The sequence below is a fragment of the Aulonocara sp. 'chitande type north' Nkhata Bay genome, linkage group LG5 (assembly GCF_057382095.1).
Source record: "Aulonocara sp. 'chitande type north' Nkhata Bay isolate Kocher_YH1m ecotype deep benthic linkage group LG5, A_spYH_male_GT1.1, whole genome shotgun sequence".
In the NCBI taxonomy this organism is placed as follows: domain Eukaryota; kingdom Metazoa; phylum Chordata; class Actinopteri; order Cichliformes; family Cichlidae; genus Aulonocara; species Aulonocara sp. 'chitande type north' Nkhata Bay.
In genome coordinates this window covers 21,683,351-21,705,832 of record NC_141348.1, presented here as the reverse complement: position 1 = coordinate 21,705,832, position 22,482 = coordinate 21,683,351, and the positions used below count along the sequence as shown (strand labels likewise).

At 40.5% G+C, this 22,482-nt stretch overlaps 3 protein-coding genes and 1 non-coding gene across 6 annotated transcripts; all 4 read right to left on the bottom strand.

Annotated features, from left to right (window-relative positions):
• Positions 1 to 233: 233 nt before the first annotated feature.
• LOC147330485 (uncharacterized) lies at positions 234 to 5,621 on the bottom strand. Its single transcript, XM_086292062.1, has 2 exons — positions 5,316 to 5,621; positions 234 to 4,976 (listed from the first exon to the last, which is right to left on the bottom strand). Exons 1-2 carry the CDS (start codon positions 5,399 to 5,401, stop codon positions 842 to 844), a joined length of 4,221 nt encoding a protein of 1,406 aa, XP_086148188.1. The 5' UTR covers positions 5,402 to 5,621; the 3' UTR covers positions 234 to 841.
• Positions 5,622 to 7,915: 2,294 nt separating this feature from the next.
• On the bottom strand, positions 7,916 to 10,086 carry LOC147330483 (EEF1A lysine methyltransferase 3-like). Its single transcript, XM_086294203.1, has 3 exons — positions 9,879 to 10,086; positions 9,668 to 9,779; positions 7,916 to 8,365 (listed from the first exon to the last, which is right to left on the bottom strand). Exons 1-3 carry the CDS (start codon positions 10,038 to 10,040, stop codon positions 7,968 to 7,970), a joined length of 672 nt encoding a protein of 223 aa, XP_086150329.1. The 5' UTR covers positions 10,041 to 10,086; the 3' UTR covers positions 7,916 to 7,967.
• Positions 9,327 to 9,399, bottom strand: trnaf-gaa (transfer RNA phenylalanine (anticodon GAA)). The gene has a single exon. It is a non-coding gene; the product is annotated as a tRNA-Phe (tRNA).
• Positions 10,087 to 12,199: 2,113 nt separating the features above from the next.
• On the bottom strand, positions 12,200 to 22,263 carry stx16 (syntaxin 16). Of its 3 annotated transcripts, XM_086292059.1 has the most exons (9): positions 21,780 to 22,263; positions 17,854 to 17,865; positions 17,654 to 17,761; positions 17,423 to 17,563; positions 17,051 to 17,213; positions 16,849 to 16,937; positions 15,729 to 15,872; positions 15,034 to 15,114; positions 12,200 to 13,478 (listed from the first exon to the last, which is right to left on the bottom strand). In XM_086292059.1, exons 1-9 carry the CDS (start codon positions 21,903 to 21,905, stop codon positions 13,377 to 13,379), a joined length of 966 nt encoding a protein of 321 aa, XP_086148185.1. In that variant the 5' UTR covers positions 21,906 to 22,263; the 3' UTR covers positions 12,200 to 13,376. The 3 variants fall into 3 exon arrangements, with proteins under 3 accessions (XP_086148185.1, XP_086148186.1, XP_086148187.1); XM_086292060.1 differs by lacking the exon at positions 17,854 to 17,865; XM_086292061.1 differs by lacking the exon at positions 17,854 to 17,865 and having other exon boundaries at positions 21,825 to 22,262.
• Positions 22,264 to 22,482: the final 219 nt, after the last annotated feature.

The window sequence follows — 22,482 nt, the reverse complement described above, 5'->3', positions numbered from 1 at the left end:
TCCCGGGATCAGCACTTGCTAACATGTATGTTAACTATTACACAAAATGTAAAACGAATATTTAACAATTAGTGGTTAAAAATGGCTCCGGTAAATATCCTTGGAATATAAACCTGAATAAAGATCATGAAAGATTTTTTGACCTGGGGAAAAAAGTAATCAGTCGATCCATTTAGCAGCTGTTTCAGAAATTTTATTCATATCACACAATCATACTTCACAAGTTTGTCTAGTTGCAGTAAACATGCAAAGGTTTGAATTTATTTATGATTTTGTAACTCTAGAAAAGTATTTTTTTTTTCATCCCATTTCAGGAAGGAAAAGTTCTTCTCCTCTTCGCTGTCTTCCATTAAAGATCTGCGAAATCTTTAAAGGAAACAATCTGAACATGTTAGTTTTTTATGCACTCCAGTGTCTATTTACATTCAATACACACCTCTGTTATGACTCTATTATTACCATAAAACCACTCCTTTTAAATCACCAAATATTACCGTCTTTGCTTATGACTATTTTCATTATCTCACAACTGCACAAAGCCATGGAAATAGAAACAGACAAGGAAAAGTACAATAAAATGTACTAATCGTTTAAAGGTAAACTGTAGTAAAATAGCCTAAATAAAGAGCTTTTAAATATTATTGTCAAATAGAGAAGTCTCTGTAACAGTGGTCCTTTTTGCTCCTCAGACATCCAAGCTAAAATCTCCAAGCTGATGTCGAAATAAAGAAAAAAACCCATCTGTTTCTGAAAATATGTGCTGTGAAGTGCCATGGAAATACGGATTCATGTTTGAGTGTTTAACGCACTGGACCAGCTCTTTGATTACCGTACTGTCATGTCAGAGCTCTATAACCTCACACTCGACCTCCTTTTCCATGATCTCTGGTGCACACTCCGAACTCAAAAAAGGCTCATTTATGTCTGCCTCATCTTCCTCCTCCTCTTCTCCTCCCTCAGCCTCGACGTTTACTTCACTAGAGTAATGCAGCTCTGCTTCAGCTGTCTTAAACACCTCGCTCTCCTTCTCGGTTCTTTGCTCCATCTCTGCGTCACGTGCTGCTTCCTCCGCCTCGTTCTCATCTGCTCCAATAACAGTGTCTCCAGAGCCGTGGCTGCTGGTGCTGCTGCAGGACAGTGTGTCTTCCTCTATGTCTCCTCGTACCTCTTTGTGATCATGCTGGATGTCTCCCACCTCTGCACACTCCTCTGAAACCTGTTGCTCGACTTCATCAAAAGCAGTCTTTTCAGAGGTCGTGTCTGCTGCCACATTGTGGGATCCTAAGTTCTCTGGATCCCACAACTCGGTCACCTCTTCCTCTTCATTCTCGGAGTCAGGTGCTGTGTGCTTTCTAATGCGATTTACCACATCCCACAGCGATTTTGGATACTGTAACGCTTGTTTGTGTGCCTCAGATTGGAGAAAGTCAGGGGATAGAGTAAAACTTTCCTCTTCGTAAGGAGGAGTAGAGCTGGGAGGCAGTACAGGGGGTGATTCAGAGAAAGAGGAGGGTGAAGCCTCTGGGGAAACTGGAGGAGGGAGAGTTTCGGGGATGGCACCAGTAGCAGCAGTGTCAGGATGTAAGGGTGAAGTATCCAAAAGACAAACACACTCGCACTCAAACGTTGACTGATGAGGAGAGGGAAGCTGAGGGAGGAAGAGCTCATCTAAAGGTAACAGAGACACCTCACAGTCTGCAGCCAAGGGAGGAGAAGAATTAGACAGATCAGTCTGTGGGTCAACATCCTGCAAAATTTCAATCTGTGTTTCACTTTGAGAGTCTGAAGAGTTGTTTTTGCACAATATCTGTTCCCTAATCTCTACAGTAAGTTCATCTGAGTTTGTCTGTAACTCATTTTCAGTCATGTGACTCTCTTTTATACAAAAAACATCCTCATCTTGGCCACAATCAAGTTGTTGAAGGACTTCGGCCTCTGTTTGACCTGCATTTTCCTCACATTCTTCATCTACTTCAGACGACTCTGCTGGAAGGCCTGCTTCAGGTTGTTCTTCACTCACATGACTCTCCTTTAAGCACAAAACACCCTCCGTTTGGACACTTTCAAGATTTTGCTGCAAACTGTTGATGTTGTTTTCTTCCAAAGGCTTGATCGACTCCTCGTCAGCTCGATTATTTTGTTGCTCATCATTGACGCAGGCATCATCATCCAGTTGACCACATTCATGCTGTTCCTGTGACATCAGCACCTCCGGCTCATTAATGAGGTCACTTTGAGTTACATGTAATGTTTGTGCCTCTTCCTCCTCTGGGCGAGATGTTTCTACAGCTGGTTGATCAGTTAAAACAAGAGGAGGAAGAAGACACTGGGAATCTGCGTGGGGACTGGATAGTGAGGAAGACTCACCATCCAGTGAAAAAGATGGCAGCTGTTGCAAAGGAGAAGGGGATGAAGTTGCAGGAGGAAGTGCAATATCTGCAGTATTAAGAGCAGCCAACTCAGGATCAGGCTCTGCCTCTGCGTTTGACTCTGAGATATTTGAGGGAGAATGATGATCAGAAGGTATTAGTGAAAGAAGGTCAGAGGGTTTAGGAGGCTGAGTCTCACGATCGTCTTCCCGACCATGTTCACTTGTACCCTTTTCATCAGTGGATTCAAGCAGGGCATCCTCAGTCTTTTCAGTTTCACTTAAAGTTTTGTTGCCTGTTTCGAGCGGGACATCTGTGTCACTCCTTTCATGCCTGTCTGATGCTTGGTCCTGAGATCCCATAAAGTCACCACCATCTTCACTTGCTACCTGATCTCTGGAGTCACTGTGGTCGTTTAAAGTTACGCTGTCCTTGGTTTGGTGATCCTCCAAGGGATTCTGGTACGGTTCGTCCTCTGCTGCGTCCTCTGGAGTTTGTTTAAAAGCGTCTTCAGTATCTGTTTTAAGTGGAGAAGGCTCACCCCCCTCATCCTGGTCCTCTGCAGACGACTTGACCAATGGCATGCCAGTTTCAGGTTCAGTGATGCAGTCGTGTAGAGGGATCCCTAGTATACGTTCTGCACGCGCCTCTAAGGTTTCTCTTTCAGAAACATGAGATGACAGTAAGCAAGGCAAAGAGATTAAACTTTCTTGTTTGCCTTCCTCTTCCTCCAAAAGTGTTGAGTCCACATCGGTCTCGGGTTTTTCAATCTTGCAGGAGGAGGCTTCTTCTGTGCTTTCATCAGTTGTGACATCTTGATTTAGCTGAAAGTTTAGTTCAGGAGAAATATTCACTTGAGCATCAAGCTGACTCTCTTCAGCGAGTGCTGCAGTGCTTAAAAAGTGAACCCGCTCTTTTGTAGGCGAAGGAATCTGTTCCATTTTCACAACAACGCAGGTTGTGTCGACAACCAGCATGCTTTTAATGTCCTCAGCATTCTCCTGGTTGTCCAGCTGCATTACTTCAGTATCTACTGGAGGACTGCTTACATTAACACAATCGTCTGACAGTTTATCCTCACGGTTTCCTTTCAAACAGCATGTGGGGGGACTCTCAGTTTCAGCTTTGCTTGTGAAACTAGGCTCCCTCCATGAAGGATATTTTATTGACACCGGCTGCACTGACTGACCTCCCTGTCTGCAGACATCATTTGCATTTTCTTTTTGGGGGGGAACAACATTGGCCTGTGCTTTCTTTGCTTGATTATTTTCAACCATGTCCTTCTCTGTGCAGGGTGGCGTCTCCCTCTGTTTCCTTCCAGCACCGTTGTCTGACTGCTCTGTGAGAGTTGGCGATTTGAAGTCCACTTCGTCTGGAAGTTTTTGAGTAGCCTCAGTCGTGACTCCCAGAAGTTTAGAAGCCTCTCTTACGTCTGTGTGTTCAATGTTCATTTTGGAGGTGCAAACTGGCAGAGATGGGGTCTCGGTGGGGCCGGCTATTCGAGAAACCAAACAGAATATTGTCATCCCTCCTGTCTTTTTGCTTAGCCTGAATTTCCTTCCTTCTATGACCTTTGAGGAGGTTTCCCTGTTTATTTCTGAATTCTGAAACACTTGTGGATGTTGCAGATGCAGTGTGCCATCATCCTGTATGAGTGTCTGCTGGACACCGATGGGGCAAACCGCCTGTAAAGCATCTGCTTCAAATCTTTGGCGTTTCAATCCTTCAAACTTTGGGCAGGTTTTACTTTCACACAAATTTGTCAGTTCTTCTTTTTCTCCCTTGCTCTTATCTTGCAGCTCTGCAGACACATGCTGCTTTCTGTGTGTGGGCTGCGAGTAGCAGTGTTGCTTCTTGGTGTCCTGCTCCCAGACCGTGTCACTGCTGTGTGTCACAGGTGAAGGTTTATGTGGGCTGTTGTAGGGAGGAGGAGCAATATAGCCAGGAGGTTGGTTATATATCTTCCTTTGGTAGCTTGCATTTTCCTTCATGTCCAGCACGTTGCTTGCGTCAGGAGCAGGAGCTTGTGATGGATAGTAGGTGGGAGTTTGCTGTCTGCCTCCTCTGTCCCACATTCCAGGTTGTTTGACATGTTGGGGATCCAAACCTATCCTGGTGCTCTCCACCAGCCCCTGAGAGGCTCCCCTTAATTCTGCTTCTATACGCCTTCTTCTTGGCAGGGAGTGACTGTAGCGAGCCGCCCAGGCCTCCAGCTCTCGATAGCTGCTGTCGCTCCTCTTGGTAGAAACTTCTCTGTTGTAGCGGACAGGGCTACAGGTGTCCCACCTCCTCTGCCACCCCTCCCTTAGAAATCCTCTCTCATGATCCCTCACGGGTCGATGGGTTGCTTTCCACTCTCTGTCTCTGGCTTCTTGGAGCTGGTACTCTCCCAGATCTTGGTGGTGCTGAGTGTGGCGTCGCAGAATGAAAGGGAAATGGGAAGAAGGAGGAGGGGCACTGAGCTCTGGGTCTGTCCAGTTGGTGTACTCTTGTAGAGCTCCTGCTGATCTTGATCCTGGTACAGTCCAGTATGTGGACTCCCTGCTTTGATCCTGCTGCTCACCATAGTACAGTGGATAATGGGTTGGCTGATGTCTGTCGTGATAGCTGGGAGTAGAATAGTAGAGAAATGATAGCAAAATTTAGCAAGATTACATAATTTCACAGACCATTTTAAATTAGTCTACATGGTTACATTTAATAGATAACACAAAACGTTCTGCAGGATTATGTGGAACAATATTCCCATCTTTTCAGAGCTTTTTGCAGAGTGTCAGAGGTAGTGGAGAGCTGGATAATCTTGGAGAGAGCAGGCAAAGCAAATACTTTGTGTCAGCCGGAAGTTAACTATCATTTTTGTGCACCTCAAATGTAAACTTGCCAAACAAGCAGTGATAAATGCAAAGATTATACTGGCCCAAGCAATTTTCATAGCATCCAACTCACTTCTGTGTATAGTTTCTCCCAGGAATGGTACCATATTTGGAGTACAGATTGGACTGCCCCTGATTCTCAGGCCAGAACTCCATCATTTGGTCTCATCCACAGATCTGAAGCATGAAACTTAAAAAACAAAAAACAACTTAAAAATGCATTTACTTAGATCGCCTTAAATGAAAGGATTAAAAGCATGTAAACACGTACCTCCAGCTACTGTTTTGAAATTCTTGTCCTGGCTGCTCATGAGTGACACAAGGTCTAATGAAGCCCAAACAGGACAACTTGTTTTAAGAGGACAGTGGTTTCCAGCACCCCCTCCCACTCTTCTACCACACACACACACACACACACACACACACACACACACACACACACACACACACACACACACACACACACACACACACACACACACACACCATTGCCACTGAAAGCCCGTCCTCTTTTCATCCAGCCAACACACAGTTTAAATACCACTGAGGAAGTTTTTAATCAGCTGCTTTAGAAGAACTAGAATCTCTGGCTCAATCATTTTCTCTCTAAACTCACTCAAATTTAAAGGGAAGGCAAAGTGTGCGTCACAATTTTCAAAAGTGTCTTTAATTAACATGTATTTGGGTGTAAAGCTTGTAAAATTTAATGCTATTGCTTCTCAAATTGAATACAAGCATCAGGTTAAAATACTTTTAATATTATTTTACCTTATTAACAGTGACTGACTGACAACAGCCAGTGCTGACATATAGTGGCTTCATCTACTTTTAATGAAAAATGAGGTGGACAATAAAGTTCCCATGGACTAATTCAGATCTTATGCAGATCGCACATTTTCTTATGTGTCTCTACATCATCACTTCCTTGCAGCACGCAGGTTTCTTGCAACAGTCAATATCAACCAAACCCAGCTATGTGCACAGTCGCGTGGGAGGTGCTGGGGCGTGAGGGCGAGCAGACTCTGCATGGAGATAGGGATCTGTTGTTTTGTCGGCTGAATTGTGGCACAGAGAGGGACGGGCAGCCGTTCGGCCGTCTCCCTTTTATTGAAACTCTCCAGCGTAACAAACAGGCTTTCCTTTCCTGAACAGAAAATCTGTACATCAGCAGAGTGCAGCAGAGAGGGGATGAAAGACGGGCAGACAGCAGGCTGCGGGAAGGGCGGGCTTTAACAGAATAGCTTGGAGTGAGATTTATTTTGGATTCAATAAAACCAATGTTCTATTTATTGTCAACAATCATATGTCACATGGTGAATGTTTCCATGCCCAGTTAAGACCTTCTTTATTGCAACAAAATTATACAGAAAACATGTTAATAGTAATTAAAATGACAGTAAGATACCAACAACATCCTGTCCATCCCTTCATGACAGTGTACCCATCATGCGTTATGTCACAAAACTCAAATAATCTCAAACTGGTTTCCTTAACATGATAAACAATTCAATGTATTCAAATAACTGCCAAGGTCTCCAGACCTCAATCTAATAGAGAGGCTTTCGGATGTGGTGGAATTGGAAATTCACATCATGGAGGCCAACAAATCTGCAGCCACTGTGTGATGCTATCATGTTAATGTGGACCCAAATCTCTGAGGACTGTTTCCAGCACCCTGTTCGTAAAACAAAAGGGGGTCCAAGTCAGTACTAGTAAGATATACCTAATGAAGGGGGAGTGAAAGTAGGTTTTCATGAACAGATGTTGCTTTTGGAGATTTTATGGTATATGAAAGATTTTTTTATCCACTGCACTGGGAGAGAGGGATGTGATAGCTGGTTTAAAGTTTTTTTGACTTTTCTGTTATAACCATACAGAATATTCATGACTAAATCAGCAACTATTAAAATTAAAGGTGTGATAAAAATCTAAACTTAACGACAATTTAACCATTTAATACATACATTCAAACTTTTAATTACCAAAATGTCTCAAGGAAAGAATTACTCTGGCAGAAGATATTAATTCATGTCAAAATCAATAATAGTAAGCACTCTATAAACAAACATGGTTTTCAGGGCTTTTAAATCTGTGACTGTTTTCAAGGTAAAGATGCTGCTGTGCACCCTGTACTGACAACATGAGAGATCAAAGTGTTTTCCAACCAGAGGATAATCAGAAATATTGAAAACAAATACGAATTTTTGAAAAAACAGTTCTGGAAACGCACCTTCAAGCTCATCTTGGTGATGCATGACGCCTGCAGTGGGTAAAGGTTAAAAAGAAGAACTGTAACTTTAGACCTGATCTTCATCTCACGGTAAACATGGTGAAAACACTTTAGTCCAATGACTGAATTTCCAATCAGACAAAACTCAAGGCTGATTTATATAAAATCATGCTGTTTTGTCTTATAAAATGCATTCATAGTGTGTGTATGTTTGTGCTTGTATGTCATTAAAGTTCTGAAGTTCATTTTCTTCCCAAATCTCAAAAATCACAGGACACATTCTGAATACATTCGCTTTTAATTAAAGACAAATGACATGTGTAACTGTTTAGAGATAAATAAAAATAATATGATTACATTTAAATTCATTTAAAATAGCTTTAGCTTTTATAGGTTCTACAGTTAGTGGGATGTGAAACTCAAAATAATTTAAATAACAGACAAACTCATAATTTTATTTATTTATAAAAAAGCAGTAGGCCGTCCCTCCTGTCGTCACTGGCCTGTTCTTAAAGACGCCCTGTAGATATTATTGTTTTGTTTGTCGTCTCGGTGCACAAGCTCCACATTGAATCTGCTCGGTAGATGCTTCTCATAGAAAGCTGCCGTTTCGTGCTCATCTCGCATTTTGGATGAGAGATACGCTGCGGCTCCTTTACCACACAGGTGAGCTAGTGTCTCCACTAGCGGGAGGTATGTCTCTGGCAGGTAAATGATATCAGCACAGAGCACCAAGTCCCAGTCAGAGGAGAAGTTCATGTGATCCTCACCCCAGGACAGAGGGAGGACAGTGGGAGGGAGAGAAGGCCACCCGCTGGAAGGCTTGTTAGCAGAGACATTAGCATCAAGCTGTGGAAGAGCCAAAGGAAGGTCTGTGAGAGTCACCTCTGCTCCTGAAAGAAGAGGGATGAAAGCCTGATCCCACATGCTGCTGATCAAAGTCTTAAATTAAGATCAGAAGAAATTAAAAACATGAGCATGTGAAATAACAGACATGGAACAAACAACAAACTAATTGTTTGTTTTCTGTAGTCAGTTTTCTGACTACAAATTAAAAGCTACTGACGTGTAGCTGTAATCAAAACACTGCCTGCCCCCCAAAAGAGTAATGACTTGGATTTAACTAAGCTAAGAGATAGATAAGGAGCCTTCCTTTGGAGCATTATTTCTGTGATTAATATGGGCTTGCAAGAGGGTATTTAACCTTAACTGATAAGTGGGTTCTGAGTTTAAGTAGAGATCACTTACACATTTGGTGAAATTTCATAACTATGTTTAATAGTTAAAGTAAAAGCATTTCTATCCGCACAATGGAGCAACTGAAAAGGGTCATGTGGTCTGATGAGTCCAGATTTGATGGCTGCAACATAATAAGAAGACAGGTGGATAAGGTGGTGCATCAACAGGCCTAGTGTCTACTGTACCAGCCAGTTTTGACAGTGTTATGATCAGGTGTTTGCTTCACTTGATCAGGATTATATTGAGTGAAAAATTAGATGAGTTGACCAGCTAAATATACTTAATGACCAGGTTTTTTTCTTCAAGGGCAAGGGCATATTCCAAGAAGACTGTATGGGCTCAGACTGTGGAAAAGTGGTGCAGGAAGCAGGAAAGATGTTTTCACAGATTCATTTACCCCTTTCAGAATGCTTTGAATAATAACAACGTGGGCATTAAAGTTAGAGGTGACCCAAAGAAGTTCTGTGTGACTTTTTATTTATTGGGCTAGGAGTTTATTTTATTTGTTTTGTTTTAATTTCCCACCAAACAATGCTTTAAAAAAATATTTATTAGAATAGCATTGCCTCTTATTGTCGGCATAGAACGAAACTGAGGGAAAACAACCTTTCACACTGCCGAAACCCGGGATCGAACCAGGGACCTTTAGATCTTCAGTCTAACGCTCTCCCAACTGAGCTATTTCGGCGACAACATCGCTGCAGGCAGGAGTTGTTATGGATTCAATCATGTTTTACACAGCAGAAAACGCTATATCTATTTATATACACAAAAAATAAACACATGAGTAAGTGAACTTGATAGTGAACACCATGTGGTTCAGAAGCAGCTGCACATGTGTGGGGGTATAATGTGACACTGAGCCACAGGAGAATCCCACTCAGAGACACATTAGTTAGTAGTTAGTTTGTATTTAATATTAGTTACACGAGTTATTTTACAAACTCCAAATTTACCCAAGCGAGCTGCCACAATACCGACCACACCGGTGCCTGCTCCGAGCTCTATGAGCCGCTTTCCCCTCAGCTCCACAGACTGATCCTCCAAGTAACGGCATAGGTGTAACGCCTGCGTGTGTACACAGACACACACATAGATTTCATCACTGCACAAAGCCCAGGTTTACGAAGATCATCTAAATAAAGTGAGTGCCTGTCTGCTCCTTACAGCCTCCCAGACCGGTGCAGCCACGCCGAGGTCCGCACCGAACAGCTGTCTGATCTTCACCTCCTCTCCCATCAGCGTGTACACGGACTCCAGAGAAAACGTTTCCGTGAACAGACAGTCATCTACAGGAAACGGGTCGTCTTCGTCCTCGGTGTGAGACATGTTTATTGGCGCTAAAGTCTATTATTGTTGGTAAGAAAACCGGATGTTCTCGATGCGGGAGGGCAGCTGCTTTTAACTTCCGGTCAAGTAATAACGTTATAGCGAATGTTTTGTTTTTGTCATAGACACCATAAAAATGTTGTTAAAATGTTTTAGTATTAATGTTAAATATTTTAAAATAAAATATTTATTTTATTTACTTCTTCTCATTTTTTATTTATCGCAACAGAAAAATAAAAAACATAAAATTCGTAACTTCACAAAAAAACCCACAAGAAAACTAAAGTGTTTTTTTCATGTTGTATCAAGCTAGTAGTACTATAGATGTAAGACTACGAGAGGCTTTTACTTTGAAATGTAACACGCATATGCCAAAAGAGGTGCACATCAGAGATTGCGGTCTGAAATGCAGCGGGTATAAAACAATCTTAAATATATTCAAATTATACATTATTTTTGCTTTTAAATAGTGAATTAATACTTATTATTTTATCAGATATTTCATTATTTTCATTTTTATACTTCTACATGTCAGCTTGTTGATATTGTTAAAGGAAAATAAATGTTGTTGACAGTATCATGACTGGATAATACACTACAGGATTGTTTCTTTGTTTGTTAGTTTGTTTCCTTCTCATCACGAAAAATCCTTTGGTCACTGGTCTCTAGTAAAGCTATGGCTGCATCCAGCAGTTATTTATATCATCAATTAATTCTTCTTCTTTCTTTTTTTTTCTCTTTTTAAGGCTCAGCACAGCAGATCATCTGCCTCGATCTGACCCTATCCCTGCCATCCTTCTCTGTCACACCAACCCTCTGCATATCCTTCTTTGCCACATCCACAAATAGTGAATATTCTCTGTGGACTGTCATATCCACTGTATGAAAATCTTAACATCTTATTATATTTTGTTTTATTCAGCCACTATTCCGCATACGTTTATCCAAAACATTTTCTTTCCAAGTATCCAGGATATCAGTACACTGTGCCACGGACATTAAATTAAATACCAGCAAAAACCAGTGTTACCCCCCCCCCCAAACAGAACTAGGACATCAGTTTCAAAATCCTGTGTGGTATCTCAAGTTATTGCAGTCACATCTCCAGAAAGCTTGACCCCTGAACTCGAGATCTGAGCGGTTGGTTGAAGTTTTTAACAGAGTTTAGATGTTTTTCAGTCCTGAACATTACATGTGGCTCAAGAATGCAGTTAAAAAAATAATTTGAATATCACAAAATTTCAACCCATTCATGTGTACACTCCAGGAATTTAATAACATCCCACTAAACTGGTTTGTAAATAGAGTGGTGTAGTTTTACTTGTATGCAAATTACCACTGATATATTGCATCTCATCACCTTTTATTGAATATCAAAACCAACAAAAATGTCAACAAGCATAAGCACCATACACTGGTGAAGCGATAAAACTGCAGGGTAGTGTCCCCCCGATCTTCACTGATTATGGAAGTAAGTGTCTTCCTCATGGACAAGCACAAGCTCTGAAAATCATCCTGTGGGACCTCAGCCCACTTATCAGTCAGTGCCACCCGGAGATGCTCCTGAGTCTGTGGAGGAGGATTGCGATGTCTGTCTGTCATGCCATGCTTTCCATGGCGTTTATATCAGGGACTTATTGCCCTGCAACTTATCCATGACACTATACCAGTCAGGTTGTCATGGCATTCTTACAGAAGTCATTTTCTCCAAAGCTGCGGTGCCTTTTTCCAAGGTTGGTTGTGTTTGATAGAGGAATGTTAATTTTGGTTTCTCCCCCAAATTGTGTTTTGAGAGACAAGACTACTCACAGTAATGAGTCGGGGATGACCAAATCCCACATGTTGGGAATTATCCCCAAGCAAACCCTACATGCACATGGGAAAAGCTCTTCCAAAATCAAACTGAAAATAGAGCAGTGCATTATTAAATCCCTTGAGTGGGATTTTGGGCACCTGCAACTCTGGAATTTTAGTGTGAGGTCAAAATTTTCATGGCTTCATTAAATGCGCTAAAGTTTTAAAAAGAAAAAAAAATCGTGTTAGGTAGGTGATTTTTCATGGAACAGATGTTTAAATTAATAGTTTTTAGTGTTTAATGTGACCTTTGTTTGCAGTTAGTACCATTTGTGCAAGACGTGAACACACAGATACGCACCGACTCATGTTCCAGGTTTATTTTTTTAAAAATTAAGCTGCTGTCTCCTCACCCGTTTGGTTTCCAAAATCAATACTTAAGTAAAGTACCACTTGGACTTCTTCTTTTTTACATACAATTTCACATCAATGACAAAGATGATTTTACATGTAAAGTGTAGAGTTGAGTACATATATTTAAAAAAAGCGCTCCATTGTTTCAGCTCATCAGACAGCCAAATGAAATGTAATGTGTAAATCTGAACAAAGAAGAAACGGGGAGAAAAAAAAAAAATCACAATGCGGTCTTCAAATGTCTCTTCATTGTGTTGTACTACATCCATTTCCTCAGTGGAGTGATTATTAACTGTTGTGCTCAGACTACACATACACTCTATTCAATTTACAGCAAACCTGACAGAAAACAAAAAAAAATCTCTGGGTTATATGAAGTTACTTGAAAATAAATAATTTGCTTATCATACAAATGACAGTAGTATTACATCCACGACACCCCGACCCATTCCTACCCCTCAGGGCTCAATATGTGCAAACTGCAAGGGTTTCTTAAAAAAAGGTAGCACTTTATGCAAAGACCATGGAGAACAAAAACGAGTGTTTTTAACATGAGCACTTCATTAGAGCGCAGCAAGTGTTCAACAGGTATGAAGTTAAAATGAAGTGGAGGAGATGTATGGCTGCATAAACCCTCCTCAGGCCAACCGTGTGGTAACAAGGACCTTAGTATTATTATTCTAAAGTGAGGAATAAACTGATAAAAAACAGATGGTCCTTTGGTACTGAATGGCTGTTCTGATCTTAAATGGTACTGCCCTCATTTAAAAAAAAAAAAAAAGTTCTCAAGTCTTTCACAGTAAAATACTGAGCTGGGATGTAAATATAATGCTAAGATGAAAATGTCCGGTTGAACAAACCTCTGTCAAAGTCACTTAGGAAAAATAGACACTGTTGATTGTTTTGCTTTTTTCATTCAAATCCGTCAAAAATAACAGAAAAAAACAAAACAAAAAAAATCTAACTCTCCCATTAAAAAAAACCCCATCTCCACTAACCCACAGTGTCCCCACAAAGATTTCTTCTTAGCATTTCCCGGTTGGTGTGAAAGACGGTAGAATCAAGTCCAAGTCCACACAGTTGCACAACAAACACCCAGGCAGAAAACAAAAACGGAGGAATGAGTGATTAGAACTTTGTTCCAAAAAGAATAATAATTAGAACAATGACTATGATGAAAAGGATCAAAATGACCAGCATCTTTCGGTTTTTCTTCTGATACTGTTCTGCCTGAAAAGAAAATAAGAATAATTTTACATAACACCATTCACTTTTAATGAATAAGTACAGATGGGGTCTTTTTACACCACAGGACAGAAAAAACATCTGGTCAACAGGCTCTAAAATTTCCTGAAACATTACATAACAAAACATCCAACAGCTTGTAGAACGACCTTTAGCAGCAACTTGGAAGTAATCGTTTTCTGTATGACTCTATCAGTGTCTCACATAGATGTGGATCAATTTTGCTTCACCTTTCTTTGCAACGTTGTTTCAGTTCTTTGAGATTAGCAAGCCTGTCTCTGCACAGCTCTCTTTCAGTCAGGCTGAGGTCTGGACTGTGATTGTGTCATTGCAATACCTTGATTAGGATCGCTGTCCTGTTGCATAACCCAGTATAGGGCTGTTCGATATAACAATATATAGCGGATGACGACATTTTCATTTTACGCTATCGTTTGTTTCATGGTGTCGCAAAATAAACGTTTACGGCAATATTTTTTCATGGTTTTGATGGTCACTGTAGTGGCTATATTAATTTCTTAAAGTTCTCTCTTTCTCTTATATTTAATATAACCACACTACGGACGGACAAGCGCCTGTTTTTATGCATTGTCGTTAGCAACAACGACGGTAAAACCATCGCGTGTCCGCTGGTTTAGTTTCCACATAAACCTTTGACAATAAAGCTCAAGATCCTGTTGAGACTTTTCAAAATAAACTGAATCACGTGAAAGAGGATGCAGAGTATTTATGGATGAGAAGCAAAAAAGAGCCGTCAGGTGCTAAAAAATAAACCTTGGACTCACACGTTAGAACTGTTTTTTTCTCGCAGCACGCCGTGTAATAAATACTCACAAAGAAAACGGCGGCCGTTACAACTTATGTCTAAAAATATATAGTTTCATGCATCAGCTCAAACACTCAACTCCAGGTTGGACGATAGACGTCTTATATCGGGATATGAGATTTTGGTCTCATCGCACAGCCCTAACCCAGTATTAACCATACTTTAGCTGTTGGACAGATGACCTCACATTTGAGTCTAGAATACTTTGGCATACAGAAGAGTTCATGGTCAATTTAGTGCTTGCAAGGTGCCCAAATCCAGGACCTCTTCTCCATCGTGCTGACAGCTGGTATGAAGTGTTTGTGCCGATATGCTGTGTTTGTTTTTTGCCATTATGGTCAAACATCTCCACCTTAGTCTGTCCAAAAGAACACTGACCCTCATTTGCTAACACTGTGTATATCACACACATGAATGTTTCAGGCACAAAACAATAGATTCATTTTTTTGTACTTTATAAATACATTTAGAAGTGCCTCTGAGCATGTGTATGAACAAATCACAGCTTGGCTTTCATAAGAAATTTAAACAAGTCTTTAAAATAATTTCTACTACTAATACCGCTACAAATAATTATAATACCTATTATTTCACTTTGGTCATTATTTACAGTTTTCATTCCATAAGCCAAAAAATGTTTTGAATTACTTAAAAAAATGAAATTGCCTGGAAAAAAAAAAAACAAGACACTAAATAAAGAAATTTAGTGTTTACCTTTTGTAACTGTTTCAATCCGTCTTCTGTTTTAACACAAGCCTGCTCCACATTGAAGTCGATTCTATCAAGAACGGTGCCCTGGAAGGACAAAAAGAGTGTTTTTTTGGTTTAAGGGAAGAAACTCATTATAATTGTAGATCGTGTTTGCAGTTTTGTAGCAAAACTCCTCACAAGTCTATGTATACTCTTCCTTAAAGATCAGTTCAAAGTGTTTTTTAAAAATAACATCTTAACAATAATATTTATATTTATAACAAGGTGCAATAATAATTAATGTGCAATAATAACAGTGTGCAATACACATACACTTATTCTTCTTTTTTATACTAAGTTAATATACTGTGTTGTGTTGTTTGTTACGTTGTGATGTGTCATATCGTGTCGTGTTATATGTAGTGCTGACGTAGGACAGTTTTTCCAATTTCATTGTACTACTGTACTATGTATGACTGTGCAATGACAATAAAGAGTTATCTTATCTTATCTTATCTTAAGTTATTTTGTTCAAATACTATTTATACAAACAAAAGTAATCTGAAAGCTCCTGCCGAATAGGATCAGAATGAGCTTAACTTAGCTCCTTTTTGTTATTAATGATTGATAAAACTGATCTTTTTTCCATTTTCACATGTGGCTGAAGCCTGTGTGTGCACGTTTTTCCTGTGGTAGCTCAGTGAATTTGCTTCAAATACCTGCTCCACCACCATTCCTGCCAAGTCCCGGAAAATCTCATTCAGATCTGAGATAGACTGCACTATCTGTCGGATCTCCCGCTCTCGTTCTTCAACCATGACTGTGTTCTGCTCCACCATCATCAACTGATCGTCCGTGAACCCCTGAAAAATGACAGATTCAAGAACAAGGCTGAATATACAAATGTTACAGACTAGATGGACAGCGGCAGGGTAATGAGCTGTTTTTGTTTTATTCAGACCAATTTCCATTTCAATAACACAGAAGATTTTACAGTAGTGTGGTGTAGCCAATGTGTTGCATGGCCAACACACAGAGGCTGACAACCATTCCCACTCACATTCACACCTACAGTCAGTTTAGAGTCTCCATTATAACCAACAACATGCGCATCTTTTGTAGAGACTCCACACAGAAATGGGTGACTTTAAACCCAGGACCACCCATTTTATAAACAAAGCATTTATTTAATTCCTCCACTGAGGCCATTTCCTGTCCGTTAAGAAGTACCTAAACTCAATGTAACTATTTTTAGTACAAATTGGGAGTTAAATGTGTAAACATTGGTAGATGTACAGATTATTTTTTTGTTTTTTTAAATCTTAATGGTACTGATAGTCATGGATACTTCTGCTTTTGGTTCACTGTATACACAGAGCAGCTGTGTACACAGTGTCAGCATACATGCATTGTGTTCAGAGATGTAGGCCAACAACCACTGGATTTATCTCAATTACTGTGTTTTGTTTTAAAATATCCTAAAACTCTGAACTGGTGACTTTATCTGAGCCAGAATCAATTTTAGAGCCTTCTTATTGACAAACGCATCAGGCATCCTGCCAGGAAACACCAAAGAAAATAAGGAACAGATAACCCAAAAAATAAAAAAACAACACAGTCTGGTTTGCTGGACTGAGACGTGCTGATGGGTTTCTTTGATTTACTGCTTATAATGAAGAAACACTGTTAAAAAAGCTGTTTTCTTAAACTGCTCATCATCTGGAAAAGGCGTTTGGTTTGTTTGTTATGATTATTTTGCACCCGTTTTACCGGTGTGTTCCATTTAAACTTAAGAGCAGCTCTCTGTGGACACCCCAGCTCTAAACATGCTGTCCTCACCTTGTCATATAGAGCTAAATCTTCATCCTCTTCCATTAAGGGCCCCGAGTCAAAAAAGTGCTTTGATCTCTCCTCTCGATTCTTCATACCTGTCAGACAAGCCAATGGCACAATGCTTAGACGGCATTAAAACATCATGAGGACAAAAATACTTAATAACAGTTAAAAAACCCAAACATGTAACATGCCATGCAGTCCTTACGTTTTAGATAGCTGGACTGTGTGTGCCTAAAATTGGTTGACAGCTCCTGCAGGCTCTGTGCCAGAGAGGAGACCACGTTTCTCAAGAGTCGCTCCTCCTGCTCTGTGCAGTGACCACAGCGAGACTGCAAACCAGTCACGGCTCGCTGGCATCGATGGAACATCTGCAAAAACAACAACGACTCTACTTGTTTCATTTCTAAATTCACTTCAGGCTCCATACTAGAGCGTGCTCTCACATAAATACTTATGTTCAAATAAAAACAACAGCTAAAACATATCCACGCAGATTTTCAGCTGAAAGAAAAGAATCAGCATTTCAAGTCTAAAAATAGGCAGCATACATATGCACAGTGCTGCTAAATTATCTCACCTGCGTGATCTCCTGAGTTGTGATTTCTATGGCGTGCTCTTCTTCGCTGCTGTCATCCAGTGTGGGACGATTCATGTGCTTGTCATGAAGCAAGGCCAGTTCCTTCATCTTCTGCTGGATCCTTGTGATTTCATACTGGATCTGAAGACAAAATGTATTAATTTATTTGCTGAATTTCACTTTAAAGAGACACTGAAGTAGCTGCAAATTTCTACTACAGTTTCAGTTTACCTCATCTACTCCATCTACCCATTTGGGGGGCAGTTTCTTGGTGACCCCAATCGCGGCTTCGGGATCCAAACTGATCCCTGAAACCAGGGCCATCCGATCATCGGCCAACTTAAAGACACAAGAGGATCCATTAAAACGTTTTACGTGATAGAGGGTGAAGATGACGGTGTTCCGTCTTTTAGTAAGAGAAATGACAGTACCTCATCAAGCTCCTAATATGATTGGCAGATATCAGAGCGGTCCCATCCAACCGAAAACAAGCAAAAGGAGAAAAAAAGGAATAGAAAGTGAGGCCCATGAAATATAAATATCCATCCACTCCCACTGTTAAATTACTTTGAATTAGGAATAATAATCACTGTAAAAGAGGCTGTTGACATTCATTGTACATTCAGTGTACAGTTAAACTAAATATAGAAAAATATCGTCCAGAAACCTTTTCCAAATCATTTTACTTTAAATCAAATGATTACAAGGAGGAAACAGTGTGAGAACAGAGAGAGCAGAAACCTGTGAGTCTAAGAAAAGGAAAATGAGTTTAAGAGTTTTAGATTAAATAGAGTTCATTGTTAGTTGCTTTGTCTTCTTCAGTGATTGATTTGTCAGTAAAAAAGCGAGAGGCGACTTGGTCTGCTGCCTTCTTATTTCAAACCTGAGTGTTCAGCCAGCAGCAAAATGTTCTTCGTTTCTAACAGCTAACGCAATTTTAGACGCAGCTCTAAGCAACTTAATGGTCCTGCTGCAACAAAGCAACTAAAAACCACCTGAGCCAAATATTCTAACAGCTTCAACGTGATGGCTTGATAACGGCCGACTGGTCTAATCAGTTTAGCCCCTCATAATTTTAATGACCAAGCCTGTGAGACATTTAAATCAACTGTGTTTATCCCCTATATTGATGAAGCGTAACACGACGCCAGTGTCAAACAGACGTTTGTTACAGTACAAGAAGGAGACTGAACCTGCACTTCACACTTCTACCTGTATTTTTTAGCCATTTCAGACATAAGATAAAGTGGTTGGAGCAGTTTCATTGAAGAAGAGACTAAACAATTTGAACAGATATTGAGAAGATGCTCATTCGGGCACAAGAGATCGTTTGTAAATCCAGAATTTCGATTCTGTTCCAAGATTTCACTCATTTCTTTACTGTTCTTCACTGGCAGCTAATATCCTGCTAGGTAAAACACTCATTACAACATTTTCACTGTGAATAGTTAACAGGGAACTAAATCTATCTGAGAAGAGATGATGGACACAGAGATAAAGTCAAAAAAAAGGTGTGCAGGCATGCAGAGGAGGTAGGGTTGGGATGGGAACCGTTCCAGTTGAGAACCACTATCAAATTTTCTATTCCCCTGGAATCTTGTGCCTCAGAGCTTAACAATGCCTTTCAATAATGCTGACATGTTTTTCTGACAGCTGACAGCAAAGTCATTGGGCTGGAGGGTTTCCATTAGTCTGTTTCTACACTGTGTTTGGACTCAAGAGATTTTTCAAGCAGAAAATTAATAAGGAATGAATATATAATAAGAATCAATGATGGAATTGGTATCAAAATTTTTTTATCAGTGTATGACCCAACACATGTGGGGAGTGTAACTATCCAAAGCCAAATTTCTGGGCTCTTTTACACCAGCTGTTCTGTAGATGAAACAAAATGCCAAGAACCGACTGAGTAATCTTTTTTTTTTTGTTTTGGTTCTTGGAAGGAAAAATAACAGACAGTGTATGACTAGCTCATGTGCCCTATTAGGCATGAATCACCCTCCCAAAAAATGAAGCCACAGCAATGCTTCTATCTTCCTCACTCTGAGCTTGCTCGCTGTTGATCCTGATCTAAACCCAAACAGGACACTCTTACAGAGAGGTAGTGTTGTTCCAGGAGCCACAGCCATTTAAAGGGCTCCACTCTGTAGATGTGCCTGAAGAAATCACTTGTGTTACTGAGGATACGTCCACACGTACACGGGTATTTTTGAAAACGGAGATTTTCCGTTTTCGTTTTAAAAAACAATCCCATCCACACGTAAACGCAGAAATGAAGAAAAACGCTGCTAGGAACATGCCAAAGCAACAGGTGGCGATATATTCCTAACCGTGTAGAAATGTTGGCCAATCAGAAGTCTAGAAGTCTCGGCGGGAAATAGTAAACAAACAAAGATGGGGCATAGAAGCAGAACCCAGTCGTATGTGTGGAGGGACAGTAGCTGTGTGTGTATATGTAAGCATTTAAACACTGCAGAGAGTACAAGTAACAGTGTTGTAGAAATTCATTTCACCGAAACAATAACGTGGCGCACAGTGTGACGTCAAAAAAGGAGCACACCTTTGACCCCGCTGTTTCTGTCCACACATAAATGCAAAAACTGAGTTTTCGAAAATATCCACCCTGGCAGGCGTTTTTTAGAAATCTCCATTTTCAGTGACCGAAAACGCCGTTTACGTGTGGACGAAAGGCGCAAACGCATAGAAAAATCTGCGTTTTCAAAAATACCCGGGTACGTGTGGAGAGATCGGCATTTCCACTTCGCTCAGCGCCATGAGGAGTGGCAGCTAAGTAACAAAGGCCGGTTTTGTTACTAAGAATTTTCCCCAAACAAATGCAGAATGTGTTAACCTTAAAAGTTCATGATCTCTGGGCTTCCAGCGGGAAGAAACTAATCTACACCAGCGTGCAGGTAGCACGATAAAATGTTCACAGCAGAGTGTGAATATTCACGTGTGGCATACACCTGCCCGCCTGAAGAAGCTTCAAAACTGTGTCAGGGAAAGTAATAACTTTTGTACTGTGGTGGAGTTTAACCTAAAAATATAAGTAGGTCATGGCAGGATTTTAATTTCTTTCTTTTTGTTTTTTTCTGCATCAACATTAAATTCAGTGTTTTATCACTGCTAGTAAAAACAAAACAAAACATGCCAGCATTTGATGTTTTAGCTCTCCAGCAATAAGCTCCATGCAGCGACTGCTGTTTTTAGAAAAAAGAAACTAAATCATTATTCAGTGTCACGGAAATCACTATCAGAAAGAACAGCTCTGCTATAGAGGAACATATAAATATATTCTTCTTGTATCGTGATCACTAAAAAGCTCGCTTGTTTTTAATTATATCTGCATTATATAGACAAAAGTATCTGGCCACATTTCTTAATCATTGCTTTTATGTGCTTTGGTCCTGAACTCTTACTCTTAGGGAAATCTGAATGCCCCATCTTATCATTAATTGGAAAAATCCAAGTTGGAAGCTTGGAATTGTGCAGCGTGGTAAAGTTCATTTTCTGTTTCAGTATGATTGTGCCCTAGTGCACAAAGCATGGTTGGATGAGTTTGGTGAGAAAGAACCTCACTCGTCCACCAACACAGAGCACACTGAACAAGAAGAGAGACTGCAAGCAACCAACATCAGCCTCGGACGGCACAAGTGGCCTTCTGTTTAAATGGGCAAAAAAAAAAAAAAAAAAAATCCACGTGTTGAAATGGAAAAGTGTGGCGAACAATTTAGAATGGGGTGTTATAACAGCTACGGTGACATGCGGGTGGCCCAGTACTTCTGTCCATATAATTTAACAATTAAAGGATAGGTAGTATTTCTTAGTGACAAACAGTTTCCAGGAAGCTTTACGAGCATTTTCATTGCCTTTGCTTTTCAAATTACTGTATTTATTTTTAATAACTGCAGAAGAGAATCAGCTACACTCTAGATCAGTTACAGGTCACGACTCAGTATGATGCGGGCTTTTGAAAGGCCACAGCAGGGTTTTTTTTTTTTGTTTTTTTACAGTGAGGCACACGAGAGGATGCGAAGAAAATGAAATCAACCATAACCCTCAGTTAACCTTGACCTAAATATATATATATAAAATATATATTCTTGTCATTAAAAAACGGGCGGTTATAGACATTAACTAGCTAAAAGCATGCCTGCAACACTTCTTCATCCTCCATCATCGCCCCACTGAGTCACATCACTGTGAACCACTGAAACACTAACGTCGTGGAGGTCATCCAGGATAATAACTAACAGCAGCTACAGCTATCACACACCTGGATCTAGCTAACAGGGATCGGTGACTGGCTATACGCAAACACACACAGTAAAATGTCAAAACGATGCAGACCACTCACCGCAGCATTGCTACGTGTACTCAGACGGGGGTCGTATGTACTCACTTGCTCAGCCAATATCTGCCGGTTTTGGATTGCATTGTTCCGCATTAACAAGAAGGCATCTGTCAGACGCCTAGTGGCCATGACTGCCTTGCGTGATAATCTAAATTAACAAGGGGGCAGAGTGCGGATCGAAAGATCCTTTATTAAATTGAGCCAACTGCCTCTGACCAGCTGCTAACACGGCGCTAGCTTTGCTTTGCCTGCGATGAATGGTGAGAAAAACTCGCGATGCAGCGCCTACAGCGGGAGACACATGGCCTGAATCATGTTGATCCGCTAAGCCGCTCTAATACTGAGGTAAAGAAAACTAAACATGACCGAGATTTTCTGGTGAAATGTCCGCTTTAGCGTCAGACTGGTAACGTTACTCCGCTTTAGGTAGCTACGGAAGTAGGAGAACGTAAACATCTGCGTGAAGCAATTCTTCTTCTGCTCATTAACTGCGCTATCATCTGTAACGGAAGTGACTCTTCGCCACCTACCGCTTCAGCTGAGAACATCAGACAGAAGCGTTTCCAGGGCGGTACCAGAAGGGCCAAAACCTGTTAGGGAAATTGGAAATAAAAACCAAACAAAAGCTCTTGAAAACTGGTTGTAAATTCAGTGAGTTTACATTAGAATACATAACAGCCTAGTTGTAAGATAGCGGCCTCCTTGA